This window comes from Cucurbita pepo, chromosome 8 (genome assembly GCF_057944985.1).
Source record: "Cucurbita pepo subsp. pepo isolate OVF chromosome 8, ASM5794498v1, whole genome shotgun sequence".
Classification (NCBI taxonomy): Eukaryota; Viridiplantae; Streptophyta; class Magnoliopsida; order Cucurbitales; family Cucurbitaceae; genus Cucurbita; species Cucurbita pepo.
The window spans coordinates 2,826,426-2,845,952 of record NC_141805.1 but is presented as its reverse complement, the minus strand read 5'-3'; the positions used below and the strand labels follow the sequence as shown (position 1 = coordinate 2,845,952).

Below are 19,527 nucleotides of genomic sequence, written 5' to 3'. Positions count from 1 at the left end.
GAGTACAATAGCCAATGAAAATGCATTTTTCAGATTTTTCATCAAGCTTTTGACGAATTTGAGGATGTTTCAAAGCATAAGCAACACAACCAAAGATTCGTAAATGACTTACAGATGGTTTCCTTCCATGCCATGCTTCATAAGGAGTTCGATTCATAACCGCCTTTGTTGGTGAGATGTTTAATAGATAAACAGATGTTACTACGGCTTCGGCCCAAAATTGGTTTGGAAGTCTCCTTGCTTGTAACATACTTCTTGCCATCTCCACAATAGTTCGATTTTTTCGTTCAGCGATTCCATTCATACTTCTTGCCATCTCCACAATAGTTCGATTTTTTCGTTCAGCGATTCCATTCTGTTCTGGAGTGTAGGGAGCTGTTAATTCTCTTTGGATGCCCTCTTCTTCACAAAAGAGATTGAAATCTTTAGATATGAACTCGCCACCTCTGTCTGTGCGAAGAACTTTAATATGACAGCCACTTTGGTTCTCTACCATAGCTTTAAAAATCTGGAACTTCTGAAAAGTTTCTGACTTATGCTGTAGGAAGTAAACCCAGCTCATGCGACTATAGTCATCAACGAATAGTAAAAAGTATATACTTCCACCCAAGGACTTCGTTTGCATTGGCCCACATAAATCAGCATGAATTAGTTCTAGATAATGTGAAGCTCTTTTAGCTTTTCCAACAGGAAAGGACTTCCTAGTCTGCTTGCCATAAATGCACATAAATTAGTTGAGTCAATTCTTAGTAATCCGAAAACCATACCTTTATCCCTGAGTATTTTCAGGCCGTTCATATGAAGATGTCCATATCTGAGATGCCATAATGTTGAGTCATCTTTCGTGCCAGCAGTAAGAGCAAAATCCTCCATGTTAGAAATATCAAGTGGAAACATCTTATTTGAAGTCATGTCAATTTGAACTTTATGGCCTGATTTCTTATGCGTAATGACACAAGTGTTGTCATCAAATAGAACAGAATGCCCTCTGGTCATCAATTGCCCAACACTCAATAAATTGTACCCTAAATCAGGTACAAATTGAACATTATCTAATTGTTTTATCTTACCGTGACTGGTTTTGACATTTACCGTACCTTTTCCTTCAACTTGCATCTGTTTTGTATTTCCAAGTTGCACCTTAATCATTTGCGTCTCATCAAGCTCTTTGAATAAGGATTTTGTGCCTGTCATATGATTCGAGCATCCGCTATCAACAAACCATAAGTCACCTTTTTTCGGATTAGTATCCATGCACGCCACAAACAACTTTTCTTCTTCTTCTTCATTCTCTGCTGCAAAATTCATTCGTTGATTTTTATACCAACAATCAGATTTTATGTGCCCATACCTTCTACAATGGTAACATTGTATGACATTCCTTTGTTCATTGAATTGTCTCTGTCCATCACTTCTCCATCTACCCCTGTTATCACGACCACCATGGAAGCTGCGAAATCCTCCTCTTCCACGACTTCTACCTGCTAAATGAATATTTTCTCTTTCGTTGTTTTCGTTGTTGGTTGTCTCCTTCACTTGTAGTGCCTTTTCTTCGTTCCTTTCTGATGCTCTATTGATTCTTGCCTCATGAGCCTGAAGTGAGCCCAGCAGTTCATCAACGGAGAGTATGGATAGATCCTTAGCTTCTTCTATGGCAGCCACCACATGGTCAAACTTTGGAGTTAAGCTTCTCAACACCTTTGCAACAATTGTTTCGTCTGAAATTTTCTCTCCATAGGTGCGCATCTGACTGACTATTGTCATTGTTCTGGACAAAAAATCAGCAATTGATTCGCCATTCGTCATGAGCAGAGTTTCAAAATCACGTCTTAGAGATTGCAATTTCACTATTATGACTTTTGAATCTCCCTGAAACTCTTTCTGCAGAATTGACCATGCTTGCTTTGATGTGGTTGCTGCTGCAATTCGTGAAAAGATAGTCTCATGAACTGCTTGCTGAATAATGAATAGAGCCTTGGCATCGTTTTTCTTGGTTTCTCTTAGTCTCTCCTTTTCTTCTATTGTGGGTTCTAATAGATCAACAAACCCGTGCTCCACCAAGTCCCATAGCTCCTGCGATCTGAGCAAGGTCTTCATCTTGATGCTCCACCACTCATATTTCTCACCATTAAAGATTGGTAACAACGGTGCAGAGGAAGAAAAACCAGCTACTGCCATTTTTGTTTTGTGAAAGAAAATAATCACTCGCCCTCGTGTCGAACGAACCTGGCTCTGATACCAAAATTGTTGGAAAGAGGGATAGTGAAAGAGATAGGAATAGATAAAATAGATAGAAGCTGCACTGCTTTATTAATGTCTACTGACTTGATACTTAGAATGCAAATCTAGATAAATTCAAATCTACTAACAATCTCCTAAAATCTTGGTAGTTTGAATATTTGAATCATATCTCAACTACTTCAAATCATATCTTCATTTTGAATACTTTGAATCATATCTCAACATTCTTGTCCAGTCAAGTGTTCGCTGCTTAACACATACACGTGTATATATATATATATAAGAGAAATTGTCCTTAAACCTTCCCTTTGTTCAACTGATTCCATCGCCAAACCTCTCTTTCAGTAACCTAAACCCTCGCCCAGTTCTCTCTCCGTTCGATTACTCGTCTTCGTTCGTGAAAATCCGCAAGAGTTTCTCTGCAATCTTAGCCACTCTAATAAAGTATTTCTCTCTCCGTTCGATTACTCGAGTTCGTTCATGAAAATCTGCATGAGTTTCTCTTCAATCTGAGCCATTTCAATAAAGTAATGTATAGAAGCAACAATGTTGCTGCTAGGATCTTCGATCGCCAAATCGTCACTCCTCCTCCTGGAACCAGCGTAAGAATTACGATTCTTCTACATGCTTTTGGTTTTGATCGTTTTCTTCATTCTCGTTTGTCTTAATCTTTGCGGCTTTGTTTTTGTAGTTTCATTGTGTTAGGCGATTCTATGAGAATATAGTTCCGAATCATACGGTATACGACGTTGAGTCTCCGGACCATTCCTTTCGCAAGTTTACCGTTGACGGTGAATACCTAATTACGTTCAGCAGGAATCATCGCGATTTGAATGTTTACCGCCCGAAATGGCTCTCGTTTTCTTACAAAGGAGATGAAATTGATACGTTTCTGGACTTTCCTTCCAATGCTCAGAAGTTTGAGAGCTTTTTCAACCTGATTTATTCCGTCTCCCTTGCGTCCTGCAATGAGCTTATCTGTAAGGACTTCTTTATTTACATGGAGAGTAACCGATTTGGGCTTTTTGCTACCTCCACTGCTCAAATCCAAGATGCTCCGGCCGTCGGTGGTGCTGTTCCGGGAATTCCTTCTATAGAGAAGATTACGTTTCATCTCCTGAGGTGAGTACCTTTTTCTTTATGATATAATTTGTTGATAGTGTTTTTTACGGAGTTTCTCTCTGTATTCTAACTTCCAAACATGTGATAGACTAGAGGATGGAGAAATTCTTGACGCGAAGGTGTTCGTCAACGATTTTGTGAATTTGGCTCACAATACGGGCGTCTTTCTCTACGATGATCTATTGGCGATTGTATCGTTACGCTACCAGATTATACATATTCTTCAAATTAGAGATTCCGGCCACCTTGTTGATGTACGAGCTCTAGGCGCTTTTTGTCGTGAAGATGATGAACTTTTTCTCCATTCTAGCACTCAGGCGAGTAACATTATGGTTCATGCTTCTTCAGTAGTACTAATTGCTCCGCTCTATATGAATATTTGCATTTGTCTAGTTGAAAGATAATATTTAACCTGTAAACCTTCTCTATGGTTTACGCTTCTTCGTGTATTTGTCTTCCGTCGGCGGATGTTATATACTGTTGGTCAATTTATCATCTGATTTCTGTTCCTTCGATTTTGTAGCTTTCTAGAGGCGCTTCCTGTATCAGCTGCATGTATCTGTTCTGGATTGTGCATGTTTGGCTGCCTTTTAGTCTCTTTCCTATATTTTTATTCCGAAGATGATGAACTTCTCATTTTCTAGCGCTCAGGCGAGTTAAATCACCTACTTACATTCTGGCTCATGCTTCCTCCAGTTGTCTAGGGACTGAAGTTTCAAAAGAACATAATGCTAAATTAGACTTGCTATGTTTATTTGAACGTATTCTTTGACTAGATCAAAAATAATAAAGATATGTTATCCATCATCCTTCATGCTTCCTGTTATTAGCATCTCTCTTCGTGTACTTGTTTTCTTCGGAAATTTGAACTGTTTCTTCACTTATGTAATTTTCTGGAAGCACTGCAGTCGTATAGGTTTCAAATTGTGCATGTTGGACTGCTGTTTAGTCTCTTTGCTAATTTTTTTGGACCTGGTTGAGTTGCTCCTCGTAGCTCATTAGCATTCATATGATAGTTTATGCCTGCTACTTAACGACTCCATTAACTGAGTTCACCCTTCCCTCGGTGTATGTATGTCATTTGTTCCTACATTTCATCCATGGAACAATTGCATATTAATTTTCAACTTATTAATGACAGTATGTGGGGGTAGCTGAAAGAAGCAGATTGCTTGCGGGCGATGTTGAGAATGGCTACCATCATAGCCCGTCCAATGACAGTTCTTTTCTGAGTGGCCTCAAACAGCGGTTGCTATCATTTATTTTCGGCCGAATATGGAACGAAGAAACAGATCATCGCTTGGTTGGTTATATGCGACTTCTAAATCCCAGTTCAGCCGTCTCTGTCTTGATTTTCGTCATATTTTACGTATTGGAGTTCAGGCATTCATTTGTTTGGCTTCTCTGTTTCTTTTTACAGAGAGTTCAGTGTTTGACGAAGAATTTCTACTTTCATTTTCAAGACTACATCGACTTGATTATTTGGAAGGTAGAATCTTTACTTTTTGTTGGCATACAATCATACAATCCTTTCCTTGTATCTTTTTGTGCTGACCAAAGTTCTGAATTGAATTGCATATCATAATCCTTCCCTTCTATCATTATTTTGTGTTCTATGCACGCATGATGTGTTACAAGTTGTTTACAGAACTCCTGACCAGGTACAATTCTTGGACCGTCAACACTTACTGCTCAAGCTTGGTAGTGTAGATGGATGGGTGAGTTCTTTTTTCTCGGTCAGTCGTCATTTCGAAATAGGGTCTGGGTAAACCAAAACTTTGAAAAGCTGTTAGTACTATCCAAATCGAACTATTGCTACTAAGCCTACTTTAAAGAAGCCTAATAAGTAGGCTTGCTTTGTAATTCGCACCTGCAAATTTATTTTCAAGATTGATGACAAAGGACTATAATCTGACTTCCCAAACTCGTGAATCTCATGGCTTTGCTTTAGGCTTCCCCAAAAGGCCTCATTACCAATAGAAATAGTATTCCTTGATTATAAACCCATGATCATTCCCTAGATCAGCTGATGTGGGACTTTCATCATCCAACACCTCCCCTCGAACAAAGTACGTCTCCCCTTAATCGAGGCTCGACTCATTTTTTCTTTTGGAGTCTTAGTCATTTTTTACTATGCCTTCGAGGAGGCTCGATTTTTTTTTTTTTTTTTTTTTTTTTTGTAGTCCTTTGTTCGACATTTTAGGATTTACCAATCTATTGGCACGACTAAGTTTAGGGCATGACTCTCCATAATAGTATGATATTGTCCACTTTGAGCATAAGTTTTCATGGCTTTGTTTTGAGCTTCCCAAAAGGCCTCATTACCAATGGAGATAGTATTCGTTGATTAAAAACCCATGATCATTCCAATTAGCCGATGTGGGACTTTCATCATCTAACGAAGTACTCTCTAATTGTGAACTCTGTTACAACTTTCATTGATGCTGTAGCCCTCACGTTTTCATGAGTTTGTGATTATCATAGCTCTCTTTCTTGGAAATTCAGTGACTAATTTTTCTTTACATTATTGATAAAAAAAAATGACAATATTTTTTTATTCTTACATTTATAGGTTTCACGAATGGCCGATCACCACCGGGCATTTTTTGCTGTGTATGACATGGAGACCACTGAAATTGTTGCTTTTTTTCAGGTGTTCGTTTGTTTCCCAGCCCCCCCTTTCTGCACTTTTTTTTTTTAATCAAGTATTTTCCCCTTCATTTCTAATTCATACCATACTTCCTCCAGAATTCAACAGACGACATTTACGTTCTTTTCGAGTGTTTTTGTAATCACTTCCATGCAGCATCAAGAAATTCATTGTGCTTGAATTTCATATCATCACACTCCAATAACATTCATGCTCAAGAACAACTGAGAAGCTTGAAAAATAAAGCAGTCAGCTATTCACAGGTGAACCTTGTTGATACATTTTTCTGTTTCCTTGCCATTTGCATCTGTTATTCTCACTAAATCTCATGCATAATTGACTCTCAACTTTCACAGTTTGTGAAGAAGATGCTGGTATCCTTACCGTTCAATTGCCAATCACAAAGCCCATCTCCCTACTTTGACCTATCTCTTTTTCGGTATGATGAAAAGGTTAGTATTTCAACGTGTTTTCTTTTCTATTTATTTGTTTTTGAATGTTTAAGTTAAGTAGCTAAGTGCTATAGTATTCATTGGGCGCACGTAGTTCAATCTCTCGAGACCCTCAAATGGCTTGAAGAAACATTTGAAGTTTTAGTCAAATTTCTAAAACAAAATTAAGTTTTTAAAATAATAGGCCCATTCTATATCGTTGTTGTTCATAGTTTCCTGTTCTTGAAATATGGGCTTATTTCCTCCACATGTTTTCATCACCCTAAACTGAATTCCTAGTCAAATTCAGTCAGAACACCAAAAATAAAACCAGTTTTTAAAATATGCTTTTCCTTTTTTTAGTTTTCAAATTTTAGCCTAGGTTAGATTTGGTTATCAAAATTTGTTTAAAAAATTATAAAAATGTGTTTATAAGCTTAATTTTAAAAAATATATCCTATCTGAAACTGTTTCGAAGAGATCATATTTTTGAAATAAAAGGATTTCTCTGTGAAAGTAACGAATTATTAGCTTAATTTTTAGAATAAAAAAATGAAACAAAATGATTATGAGACCAAGTAATTTTGAGGATTTTGGTCTATCTTTTTATGCCCATTTATAATCAAATATCGTACAAATTTGTTCTTTCACATATAATTTTTTTAGCCACATTTATTTTAAATAAAAAAAAATGTTTTCTTTCTATTTTGCTACTGAAATACGATATTTTTTATTCACGGGTCAGTAGAGACATGGTTGGTTGATGAGGAAAGTTTTATGTGTTAAACAGTTGATTTCTGCCACGGATCGGCACAGACCATCAACAGATCACCCTATAAAGTTTATTTTAAGGCGATCACCTTATTCCCTCAAATTCAAAATTAAATCAGGTATCATTATCATCACTCCCCTTTTCTCGTCTTACTGGTTCGTTGCTTTCATTCGATGGTTTATTTTTAAGTAAATTGTTTCAAGTAAAACATTTTTTTCAAAGTATATTTGGGAAAACCACTTCTTTTCCTTTTTTTTTTTTTTTTTTGGGTCGGTAAAAAGCACTAATTATTTACAAATTTTGTGTTTATTTCCACATCTTTGGAAGTGGGGTGGTTTGATAAATAATTCCGGTTTTCAACCTCTTAATTTTCAATGGCACTTTTAAATTTTAAAGAAAAAGGGTTTTAATGTTTTCTCTCTCTCTAATTCTCTTTTTATAATGCACTCTTTTTAAGGGTTCCATTTGTCCTTTTTTACACCGACCTTTTCTTTTCTTTTGATGAGTTATTTGAGAAAAAAAAACTTTCTTTTTTTAGGTTATAATTTTAGTTTAGTTTGCGTCCCATATAAGTTTTGAAATTTATCTTCAACAGGTTTTTGAAATTTTAAGTTTTTATTTAATAAAATTTATATATTTTTTTATATTTAGAAGTTTGTTGACACCTTTTTAAAATTTTGTGCTAATAGGTTTGTGAATTTCAAAATATCTGTTTTGACATAAAATTTTCAATTTTAGAATCTATTAAATACAAAATTAAACACTTTAGATCTATTAGATTTTTTTAGAAATCCAATAACTTATTTTGGATACAAATTTAAAATTTCAAGAAATTGGAGTCTTAGTTTAACCCATTTCTCTCTCTCTCTCTCGAGAACTTCCTCCTGTTTTTTTTTACTCACTTTATCGAAAACACCTTATTTTTTTTCCCCAGAAACAGATGAAAGGGCGGTCACCAAATAGTAGTTCCTGTTACTGATTATTCGAAAATTAAAATTAAAATTTCAGATCTTAATTTTCCTATTCTAAACAAGGTAGTTTTATATTTTTGGAAACCAGGATTAACTCGTCCTGCTTTTTCAAAAAAAGAAAATTTAAACCCCAATATGATTCCAATTCAAGTATTTTCTTCTCTTAAAAAAAAGCAGAAAGCGATATTGTAATCCAAAAATCAAACGAATTTAAGATTTTTCTGTTTTATATTCTTATAAACGCAAAGATTATAAATAAAAACAAATAATATATGTGTGTGTGTGTGTGTGTGTGTTTTCCCAACGAAATGTTGCTAACGAGGGCTGAGTGATTGGAATAGGTCCAGAAGGAGGGATAACAGATGGACGAACAAAAGGGGTATCATCTTTTCTTTTTCATCCTTTTTTACCACTCGTTCTCTCCATCCAACAGACCACCTACTTGCTTCCTTCTGTGGTCAATATTCACTTCCGGATATAAAAATATAAAGAAGAAAAAAAAAATTGCATTTTTCAACTCCAAATTGTACACAAAAAATAAATTAAAAAGAAAACTATGTACATTGTATAACCCTCTACATGCACCTACTTTTGTAAGTCATTTGTATGATGCAGACTTTCTCATACCTTAATTTTGATGAATCGAAGAGCGTTGATTAATGATTTTTAAACTTCATCTTCATCCCCCAAAATTCCCTCTCTTTTCTTACTAAGGATTTTATTAACATGTAATCTGGTGGTTGTAGTAATTGTTAGGGATTCTAACTATATTTGGTTGTAACTATTGGGTTACATTTATTATTAGATAGTCTACTAATAAAATTAGCACTATTGCGTCAAACAAAATAAATATTATAATTTGGTTAAATAGAAACTCTAAACTATCCTTGTCGTGCCTCTTAATTTTATAGGTATACTAGCAAACACACTTAAATACAAAAAATGCAAGCATATATATATACTATTAAAAGTTCAAACTTATAATTTGATTTGAGAATTATTTATATAAAAGTATATGTTTGTAAAATATATAATATATATATAAAGAATGCAAAAGGAAATCGTTTTTTAGAAAATGAAACTATTCTTACTAATTTAAAAAATCCACTTGGATGAACTCAGGCAAGCGGAGATCTTTCAGAGTGGTAACAAATTAGTAATTGACATGTTCCCACGAAAGTTTTATATGAATAAATAAGTTTCAAAATATAATGCCTAAACAAATTAAAATTTACACCAAAATTTAAACAAATAAATAACTGCTCTTATAGGTTTCAAAACTCTACGAAAGTTTAATAACAAAACAAAGAAATTGGTAAAACTAATACTATAAACTTAATTTTCAAAAAAAAAAAAAAAAAAAAAAAAAAAAAAAAAAAAAAAAGTTCCATCCGAAAAAATAATAACAGACGTCTACTTAAAGATAAAAGCAACCACATTACCTGGAAGTCCAATCGGGAGGGATCGTTGAAAAATCACAGCAAGTGCTCACTTAAAGATGCCAACCGAAGAAATTTAACCAATAAACAAATAAGGTAAAGTACAGTGATGGATAAACTCGTAAATACGATTCTAACCATGATGGGATGGGGATTAAGACTGAACAATGATAAATACTGAAACGTTTGACAACAAACAAGTGTTCAATTCAATGCCGCCAGGGAATTCAAATAAAAAAAATGCGCAAGGACATTTTAGAAATGAGGAAAATGAGGAGCATTTTCCTTTGGTGATTTAGTGTTGCGGACCTACAAAATTCTGTAACAGCTCAAGTTCACCGCTAGCAGTTATTGTTCTTTTTGGATTTTCTCTCTAAAGGCTTCCCCCTCAAGATTTTTAAAACTCGTATGTTAAGGAAAGGTTTCCATACCCTTATAAGGAATGTTTTGTTCTCCTCTCTAACTGATGTGGGATCTCACAATCCATCCCCTTTGGGAGCCCAACATCCTCGATGGAACACCGCCTGGTGTCCGACTCCAATACTATTTGTAACAGCCCAAATCCACCGTGAGTAGATATTGTCTTCTTTGGGTTTTCCCTTCAAAGGCTTCCTCTCAAGATTTTTATGTTAGAGAGAGATTTTCATACTCTTGTGAGGAATGTTTTGTTCCCCTCTCCAACCAATATGAGATCTCACGAATGCGAATAATCAACTACTTGTTAAAGGGGGTACAAATCTTAACTAAGAAACTTGTTTTCTTTTCTTAGAACATTGATCACTACCTGCTTCAAATCTTCCTAAATTTTATCTTCAATTACTTAGAGAGTTCATAATTCAGTCATATAATAGGGTAATGTGGACGCTGGTCAGGCAGGTGCCTTAGTTTTTATATTTTCTGAAGGTTTGCCACTAGTCTGTGTTTTATTGTTATAATTACTCTTTTTCTTCTTCTTTTTCTTTTTCTTTTTTTAAAGGACCCCTCTAGATTGCAAAAGAAGTTTCCTACAACATTAGTGTAGAAAACCTCTAGATTATAGCCATCTATATTGAACTACATCACTAAAGGCAAAGCCTACTGAATAGCAACTACATATAAACAACAAAAGCAACAACCAAAAGTTAACGATCAAAATGCATTTGCTGTGCGAATAGGAATGAAGTCTCCATTTTAATAGAACAAAGACAGCGAAGACAAATTTCTTTCCTCCATTTTAATTCTAGAGATTATTTTGATGAAAACATATTAAGCAATATAAACAGGAAACGGATTTATGCCCGACCGTATCACTAGCATATTCAGAATGCATTTACTTCTAGCTAATATCACCTATATTAAGAACTTTACGCCCCCATGCTATTCCCCCTTTTTTTTTTCTTTTAATTTTTTTTCATCGGTGAAAAGCAGAGCAGACAAACAAATTTACCAGAGGTAAGGAAATGATGCTTCTGGGAGAGGGAAAGAGAGAGGAAGAGCTTCAGAGATAAATTACCTGGCGTCTGCTCATCTCTTTGTCCATCCAGTGACCCTTATATTCCAGATTGAACGGATATTCTAGCAGCAGCATCAATCCAATGCTCCTACTAATAGTCATCGCCGTCACATCTATATACTCAAAATAATTTGAATACATGAACACTAGGCAAGTGGTCTAATGACCTGTTTAACACATCAACCTCTGAAATGGCATGCACGCCCGCCTTGCCCTTCGTGTTGATTGCAATTTGCCTACTATAAGTCATTTTCGTCATCCATATATTTGAATCCATGGATATTAGGTAAGTGGTCTAACGACCTTGTTAACATATATCTACCTCTGAATTGTTTTTTTTTTTTTTACCTGCATTGCTTGCTTTGCCAGATGATTTCTTGATGTCGTTGATACACAACACCAATACAAGCACCATAAAAGCATCGCCTATGACTTTTATTCTTCACAAGAACAGTATTTGCTAGATGGTAAGATATATGTTAGTGAGAAGGGAACAATAAGGAGCATTATTTCGAGTTGTTAAAAACATCACCTAAACATTTGGCCTCTCTTCACTAAGAAGTTTCTAGACCTGTGAAAGAGAATAAACGCTCTGCATTTCTATAACTCAATTCAGCAAGTTCTTCTTTGCTGATGTCCAACAAAGATGCAACATAAACAAGGACCTGCGTAGAGAAGAATAAAGGATGAAATATGTTACAAAAGATGATGGAAATTGAACTGACCTAGAGCTATACGGACTCTTAATTTTAAAAACCAGACAAGGTCAGCATGTAATTTAATTAAACAAAGAGGAAGATGGCAGCTGAGGCCAACTCTACCTATCTATCCCTTCCCATGTTGAAGAGTAAGATAAAGTTTATACTTACAGATTTAACTAATAGTCAAGGCTAATGTTCCTGGTTATAAAATGCTATCAATGATCAGCAGAGAGCTGTTATGCTAGTTTTCTTTAAGCTTGTTGATATAATGAGCCATGGGTTGCTAAGTTGTTAGACCAACGTACATGCCCCTTTTACTTCTTAATGATATTGGATGAACGTAAATATATCCATCAACCAGATGTAAGTGAAAGATTCAGTGAAGTACATTTTGGATGTTTGCTGGATGATTGAGAGTCCCTTTTGGCAGTGTTGATGCATCGGTGGAAGAACCAGGCAATGTACTTTGTTGTGAGCCTGTTTGGGCAGCAGATTGTTCTTGGGTCTTCAGACATTCGGGAAGAGAAGGATCGCCTTCAACAAAATAGAGGGAGTCTAACTTTGACCTAGGAAGTGCATCAGGCGCATCAGTCTCCAACAAAATCCTATCCGAGGGCACCTGGAAAAATTCATGATGTTACAGATGAAGAGAATTTGGGGGGTTCATTTTTTCCGATGGTGCAGCCTAGATAGAAGTTTTTGTAAGTTTTCAGTTATACAAGCCAATAAGATGAGATTCTTTTGACACGCTGGCTTTCGGAAGAATATTCCAATCCACTCTTCTTTATATCCTTGTTTTCCATACACATATCTTATCTTTTACATGCACACACACACACACACCAGGATTGTCAAATCTATATATATATATATATATATATATATATATATATATATATATAAGAACTGACCATTTTCAGCATTTTCTTTGCCTTCTTTGCCTCCATGGACATGAGAAAACCCGAAAATGAGAAGTAAGCACCTAGCTTGGAGAACTCAGGAACCATCTGAGCAGATCCAAGATAAGAATGCAGAATGAAACCAGCAGGAAAAGGTCCCATAGATCTGAGGCAATTGCAATGACAGAACAAGGCATGTAAACCAATCAATAAATAGGGGACATGACTGATAATGGCAACGTCACATGAACGACAAACATATAACTATTAGAAAGTCTCATACTTCATTATCTGAAGGAGATCACCAAAAGCACGTACACAATGGATGGATGCTGGTCTTTCTAAAGACTTGGCAAGCTCAAGTTGTTGCCGGAAGACCTCAACCTGCAGTATATTTTATGTCAAGAACAGTTTGGGGATCATTAAAAAGAAAAAGAAAATCATTGCAGTAGTGAAGAAAAATCTGCTTCTTACACCACTTACAATTTCTTTTTGACAGGTAAACGAGAAACTGAGCAAGACAGAAAAAATGTATAATGGTCACACCTGATCTATAAAATTGATTTCCTTTCCTTTTGAACCTTTGTCCAGACCAATCTGAAAATGTAAATATTAGAGCCCTACTGAATTTAGTAATCTACTAAGAAGATATATCTACATGTTGAGACAACAAATTAATTCAGGAAGCACGTCATAAAAATTATTGTACGTACAAGAATATGCATGATCAAGAACGAGAAGGCACTAGGAACATGCAATAGCAACAAAGGTGTATAAGTGTCTGTCACTTTCTTTGTCCAGAAAAATAGTCAACAATGATGATTAATAATTTCAGATTCTCAGAAATCACCCCAAAACATGCTCTTAAGCTGGTTCCAGAAATCATGCTAGATGAATAAAATAATTCTCTGGCAAAAAGAATTCATCCGATTCCCAATTTCTTCTCTCTTTTTGCCTGTGTTTCATCTAAAAATAAAACTTAGAACTTCAATTCATGATAAAATATCCGAAGATCAAATTGGTCTTCCAGGATATAGCTTCGGCCATGAATACCAACCTCTCCAACTGCTGCAGTTGGTACTGCTTCAAAAAATTCCTTAAGTTTTTCTAGCCAGCCAGTAGTTCTTTCAGGAACATACCTAAATACAGCAAGCTGGATGTATGTCATACAATATACTTCACCAATACGCGGTAATGGCAGTAAACTAATACGGATTTCTATGTGAACTTTGGGGATGTGAAGTATGCAAATGAACAGTGGTTACCAGGGATGAAGACCAAAGGATGGAATGATGCAAGGATGTAATTCACTCAGCTGCTTCACCAAATGCCAGTCTTTCTATGAACTCAGAAACAGAAGAAGATGAGAGGCAGGCAGCACATATTCTGAGAACAATATACATAACAGAAGATGCAAAACTATTGTACCTCAGAGATTCCATTAACAGCAAAACGCAGAACTCCAGAATCCACTGCTGTGCTAATTAATTGAGATGCTTTATCAAATATTCTTGGATCTTGGAGATGACAATGTGCATCAAATAGTCTCAGTGTGGCAGATAATTTAGACATCCCTGCGTATACAATGGGAAGAAGAGTTTCTTCGTACATCAACAAAATAAGTTCAACTTAAAGGTTCTTCAAAATGTCATTAATATTTTCAAGAAAATGCGCAAGGACATTCCTCTTCAGAGTAAACCTACAACCTCCTTGACGTATAGCTTTGAGAAATTGGAATATCAGCGACAGAAAAAACATCAAGAAAGTAGCACAGCGAGAGCAGTACCTTCAATCTCTAATTGTAAGTTATTTCAACTTAAAATCTAAGAGCCTATATCCATTTGTATTTAATACTTCATAATGTAATTTATCACGTCGAGAAAAAGCGTAGAGCGTGAGAACATTTCCTTCTCAGAGAAAACCTAAGACTACCGCTTCAGCTGAAGATTTAAGAAACTAAAGAATATCAGCGAGCGAGCGAGCGAGATACATACGAAAAATCGCGCAGCGAGCACAGTACCTTCGTTACGCAATTGTGATGGATTTCAACTAAAAAGCCTCTTACATCCATTTCAATTCATATCTTCGTAATATAAATAATCATATCAAGAATGTGCGTAAGAACATTTCCTGCTCATAGAAAACCTACGACTTCATTTACTACAGACGATTTAAGAAACTCGAGAGCGACAGAGACAAAAATCGCAAAGCTACACAGTGCCTTCGCCATCCAATCATGAGAGTACGAAGAACGAATCGAATCATATAAACGAATCGAAAACGCGAACAATTTCGAAACGAGCAGAATGTTGCGTCCAAGTAAAGATCCAATTCAGGCGTCTGATTTAAACAAACCGTAACGAATAACACTCAAACAAGAACAGCGAAGAAACAAATTGCAATAAACCTGAAGACGATATCGAAGACCGGAGTTACGAATACCTCGTCGGCCGATGGATGCAGAGCTTCGTTTGAGAAACCGCCTTAGCGCGCGCTTGCAAGGCTGCCGCGAAGTTCACCTCAATAACCAAACAGTATGATATGAAACATTTTAAATGAGCTTTTATGAGGAATAAAGGAAGAGGATAGGAAGAGTATTAAATTTCAATTCGGTACCCAACTTTCTTTATTTTTCTATTTTGACCCCAAATTTTGACATATTTTTAACTATTAATTTCAATTTAATTATTTTGATCCTTTCTTTATTTTACCTTCAAATGGTATGGTATGGTACGGTGTATGCCACAACAACTCTATGTTAGACGAACACGACTCTCTACAATGGTATGATATTGTCCACTTTGAGCATAAGCTCTCATGGCTTTGCTTTGGGCTTACCCAAAAGACTTGGCACGTATAGAGAGAGTATTCTTTGTTTATAAACCCATGATCATTTCTAAATTAGCCGACCTGAGACTTTCATCATCCAACACTCTAATGCTTAAGTTAGCTAGGAGTTTTACCTCGTCTTGATTGAAGACAAATATTTATATGATAACCCTTTATAGCTTCTTACGTTTACGTTTCTTTGTTTTTTTTAGTGTAGCTCGGGTTTTATGAATGAAATAGGCTAACCCCATGTAGGTTGAAGACAGACGTTTATATGATAACCCTTTAGATTTTTTTATATTTACCGTTCTTTTATGAATGAAGTTACAAATGAACTGAACTGGGATGAAGCAGGATGTCGTGAACCATGCATAATGCATGTCTACGTGAAAAAGTTGACCATAGAGTCATAATTGACCTCTCAATGAGATCGACCGAAGAGTTTCTTGCGATGAATTATTCTACTATTTTGGCTCGTGGGTCGACCCAATTTTGTTACGATTTATGACCATTTAAAATTATAAATTAAGTCTTTCAATTTTTTATTTTTATTAAATGTAAAATTAAAATTTTAAAATTTATAAAAATTTAATGTTGGGTAGAGATAAAATTTAAATTTATATAATTATTTAATTATTTTTTTAATTTTCGAGAGATCAGTTTATAATTTTAATACTCTTCTGATATTTTCCAACTTCGCAAGAAATCATGGGAAACAGACAAGGGCAAATAAGTAAATTCACAAAACCTTATCGAGAAACTGAAAAGCACAGAGCTTGCGCGCATTCGCAGCGCACTCTCTTCAACCCTAACAGAGACGGCGGTGGAGACGACGACGACGACGACGACGAGGATGCTTCTCCAAACTTCCGTTCACCACTGCAATGTCTCTCTCTCCTCTTCAACTTCTTATTCGCATAAATTGCCGCCTGTAATTCAATCTCAGGTTTTTTTCCGGAATGTAAATTATCGGAGGCTTCCACTCTCCATAACCTGCTCAGTTTCCCAAACTCATAGCTATGGAACTGTGGACTTTGAGCGAAGGCCTATGGTGAAATGGAACGCTATTTACCGAAGGATATCGCTGATGGAAAATCCTGAGTTAGGCTCTGCGAGTGTACTGAACCAGTGGGAGAACGAGGGCAAAAAGATTACGAAATGGGAGATTTTTCGAGTCATTAAGGAGTTGAGAAAGTACAGGCGCTATGAAAGGGCTTTGGAGGTAAAGTAGATAATGATTTTAGGTAGTTTTTGGATGCACATATTGGAGTTCATGAATTGGTTCAATTTGCTTGCGAATTGCGATGTTCGATTCATCTTTTATTGGAGAAAAAAGAGGTAGAAATTATCATCGATTCAAATAGGTTTCTGCTAACTCTAGTTTAGCTACTTGGATTGCATTCTTATGTTTAATTTGCTTCTTTAGCAACCATGGAAGCTATTGAAGCTTTAATCTTCGGATTTTGGACTGGATTAGTTCATTCTTATGTGAAATTCTACTGTCGTATGAGTTGTTTGTGCAAATCTTAAGTGTACAGGCTTTGATGATCATCTAATTCTTGGTCGAAATCCTCACTCTTGCATGAACTAATACTGATTCGCTTCTTAGTAAACCGAAATATACAAGAAATCAAGCTTTTCTGTTTGTTAATTGGGAGGCATTGATATATTTCATTGAAGAACATTGATGGAGAAATTATACGTTTTCATCATTTAGCTAAACTCAATGCTGGTTTATGCATGTTCTTCATTTTTCTGTTCATACATATGATGTGCATCTGATAATTTGAATACGGTTCATTAAGATGATGAACGATCGTTCTTAAGTTTGCAATTTGTTGCGGTTCGGTGATCGTGTCGGTATGTAGATTCTCGAAGCTGTTTCGATTCTAAAATTTGATGTTTTTGTTTGTAGATATATGATTGGATGAGCAATAGAGGAGAGACATTTAAATTAACAGCTAGTGATGCTGCTATACAATTGGATCTTATTTCAAAAGTCTATGGAATTGCGAGTGCTGAAGATTACTTCGTAAGGTTGCCTAAAAATTTGAAGGATAGAAGAACATATGGAGCTCTTCTGAATGCCTATGTGAAAGCAAGACAGAGAGAAAAGGCAGAATCTCTACTTGCAAAAATGAGAACTAAAGGTTATGCGATTCACACGCTTTCGTTCAATGTAATGATGACTCTCTACGTGAACTTCAAAGAGTACGAGAAAGTCGAGTCGTTAGTGTCGGAAATGATAGAAAAGGGCATTCGCCTTGACATTTACTCGTATAATATATGGATATCATCTCGTGGATTACAAGGATCGATTGAGAAAATGGAAGAAGTGTATGAGCGGATGAAGCAAGACAGGACCATCAATGCCAATTGGACTACATTCAGTACCATGGCCACGATGTATATTAAGACGGGAATGATCGAAAAGGCTGAAGAATGCTTGAGGAGGGTCGAAAGTAGAATTGTTGGTCGGGATCGAATACCGTTTCATTATCTGATGAGTTTGTATGGTAGTGTTGGTAACAAAGAAGAAACTTATCGAGTGTGGAAGGTTTACAAAACTATTTTCCCGACCATTCCGAATTTGGGATACCATGCTATAATCTCTGCTCTAATCAGGGCAGGTGACATTGAAGGTGCCGAAAAAATTTACGAGGAGTGGCTATCCGTTAAGACAGCGTACGACCCTAGAATTGCCAATCTTTTCATGGGGTGGTATGTTAAGGAAGGCATGTCGAGCAAAGCTGAGAGCTTCTTTAATCACATGGTTGAAGCTGGGGGAAAGCCAAATTCAAGTTCATGGGAGATTCTCGCCGATGGGCTTTCGAAAGAGGGTCGGGTTTCTGACGCTTTAGCTAGTTGGAAAGAAGCGTTTTCTGCCGAGGGTTCGAGGACTTGGAGGCCAAAGCACTTTAAGGTGTTGGCTTTCTTCAACCTCTGTGAGAAAGAAGGCGACATCGCCAGCAAGGAGGTTCTTGTTGGATTGTTAAGGCAGTCGAAATGTCTTCAAGACAAAGCATATGTATCACTCATTGGTTTGTCGGACGAGACAATCGACAACGATGTAGTTTCGGGGGAAGGTAGCAATATCGACGACGAAAGTGACAAAACCGTGTACGAGTCTGATGATTCTGAGATGCTTCTCGAGATGTGACAGATTCAATGACATTGTCATCTATCTATGGTTTCTGCGATTCGTAATCAGAAATTTGGAAAATATATTTTTATCTGCATGTCGTCCCGGTACCGGTCCCGGTCCCGGTCCCGGTCTTGGAGGGTTGAGAACGATCATCAGTGGTTCAGTGTTGAAGTGTAGAGGAGGTGAGAGCAACTTGGGATTTTGCTTTGGGGTGTGGGAGTTTGGTTAAACCCAAAGCTATACTCAGCAGAGGTATGTTTATTTAGATCTTTGTATGAATTTCTAAATATAATTTTCCCAGATAGAAATCTTGGCATTTCCTGAATAGGGTGGAAATTTTAGTGCAATTCCCTCATGGGCTTTGTGATTAATAGCTTTTAAAAAGTATCAATTTCCATCCTTATAAGTGTTAGATGAACACGACTCTCCATAATGGTATGGTATTGTCCACTTTGAACATAAGCTCTCTAGGCTTTGCTTTGGGCTTCCCCTCATACTCATAGTGATAGCATTCCTTTGCTTGGGCTTTCCAAAAGGCCTCACACTCGTAGAGATATCATTCCTTGATTATAAACTCATGATCATTTCCTAAATTAGCCGATGTGGGACTTTCATCCAACACCTCCCCTCGAACAAAGTACGTCTCCCCTTAATCGAGACTCAACTCCTTTTTGTTTTTGGAGTCTTAGTCATTTATTGATTATGTCTTCGAGGTTCTCAATACTTTTGTTCGACATTGCAGATGTTTATTGACATGGCTAAGTTTAGGACATGACTCTGATACTATGTTAGATGAACACGACTCTCCACAATGGTATAATATTGTCCACTTTGA

The 19,527-nt window shown here is 36.3% G+C and overlaps 3 protein-coding genes across 5 annotated transcripts; 2 read left to right on the top strand and 1 right to left on the bottom strand.

The window, feature by feature from the left end:
• Positions 1-2,528: 2,528 nt before the first annotated feature.
• LOC111801155 (light-mediated development protein DET1) lies at positions 2,529-8,858 on the top strand. Of its 2 annotated transcripts, XM_023685149.2 has the most exons (11): positions 2,529-2,843; positions 2,933-3,363; positions 3,452-3,680; positions 4,505-4,666; positions 4,784-4,852; positions 5,025-5,081; positions 5,936-6,016; positions 6,112-6,276; positions 6,370-6,465; positions 7,235-7,334; positions 8,529-8,858. In XM_023685149.2, exons 1-11 carry the CDS (start codon positions 2,772-2,774, stop codon positions 8,666-8,668), a joined length of 1,602 nt encoding a protein of 533 aa, XP_023540917.2. In that variant the 5' UTR covers positions 2,529-2,771; the 3' UTR covers positions 8,669-8,858. The 2 variants fall into 2 exon arrangements, with proteins under 2 accessions (XP_023540917.2, XP_023540918.2); XM_023685150.2 differs by lacking the exon at positions 5,025-5,081.
• Positions 8,859-11,524: 2,666 nt separating this feature from the next.
• LOC111799635 (TatD related DNase) lies at positions 11,525-15,296 on the bottom strand. Of its 2 annotated transcripts, none has more exons than XM_023683056.2 (9): positions 15,161-15,296; positions 14,147-14,292; positions 13,984-14,057; positions 13,776-13,857; positions 13,265-13,315; positions 13,002-13,102; positions 12,731-12,884; positions 12,208-12,438; positions 11,525-11,783 (listed from the first exon to the last, which is right to left on the bottom strand). In XM_023683056.2, the coding sequence occupies exons 2-9, from the start codon at positions 14,288-14,290 to the stop codon at positions 11,673-11,675; spliced, it is 948 nt and encodes a 315-aa protein (XP_023538824.2). In that variant the 5' UTR covers positions 14,291-14,292; positions 15,161-15,296; the 3' UTR covers positions 11,525-11,672. The 2 variants fall into 2 exon arrangements, with proteins under 2 accessions (XP_023538824.2, XP_023538825.2); XM_023683057.2 differs by having other exon boundaries at positions 15,126-15,262.
• A 1,000-nt stretch (positions 15,297-16,296) lies between these two features.
• On the top strand, positions 16,297-19,039 carry LOC111800453 (Tetratricopeptide repeat (TPR)-like superfamily protein). Its single transcript, XM_023684147.2, has 2 exons — positions 16,297-16,769; positions 17,463-19,039. Exons 1-2 carry the CDS (start codon positions 16,401-16,403, stop codon positions 18,705-18,707), a joined length of 1,614 nt encoding a protein of 537 aa, XP_023539915.2. The 5' UTR covers positions 16,297-16,400; the 3' UTR covers positions 18,708-19,039.
• The last annotated feature ends 488 nt before the right edge of the window (positions 19,040-19,527 follow it).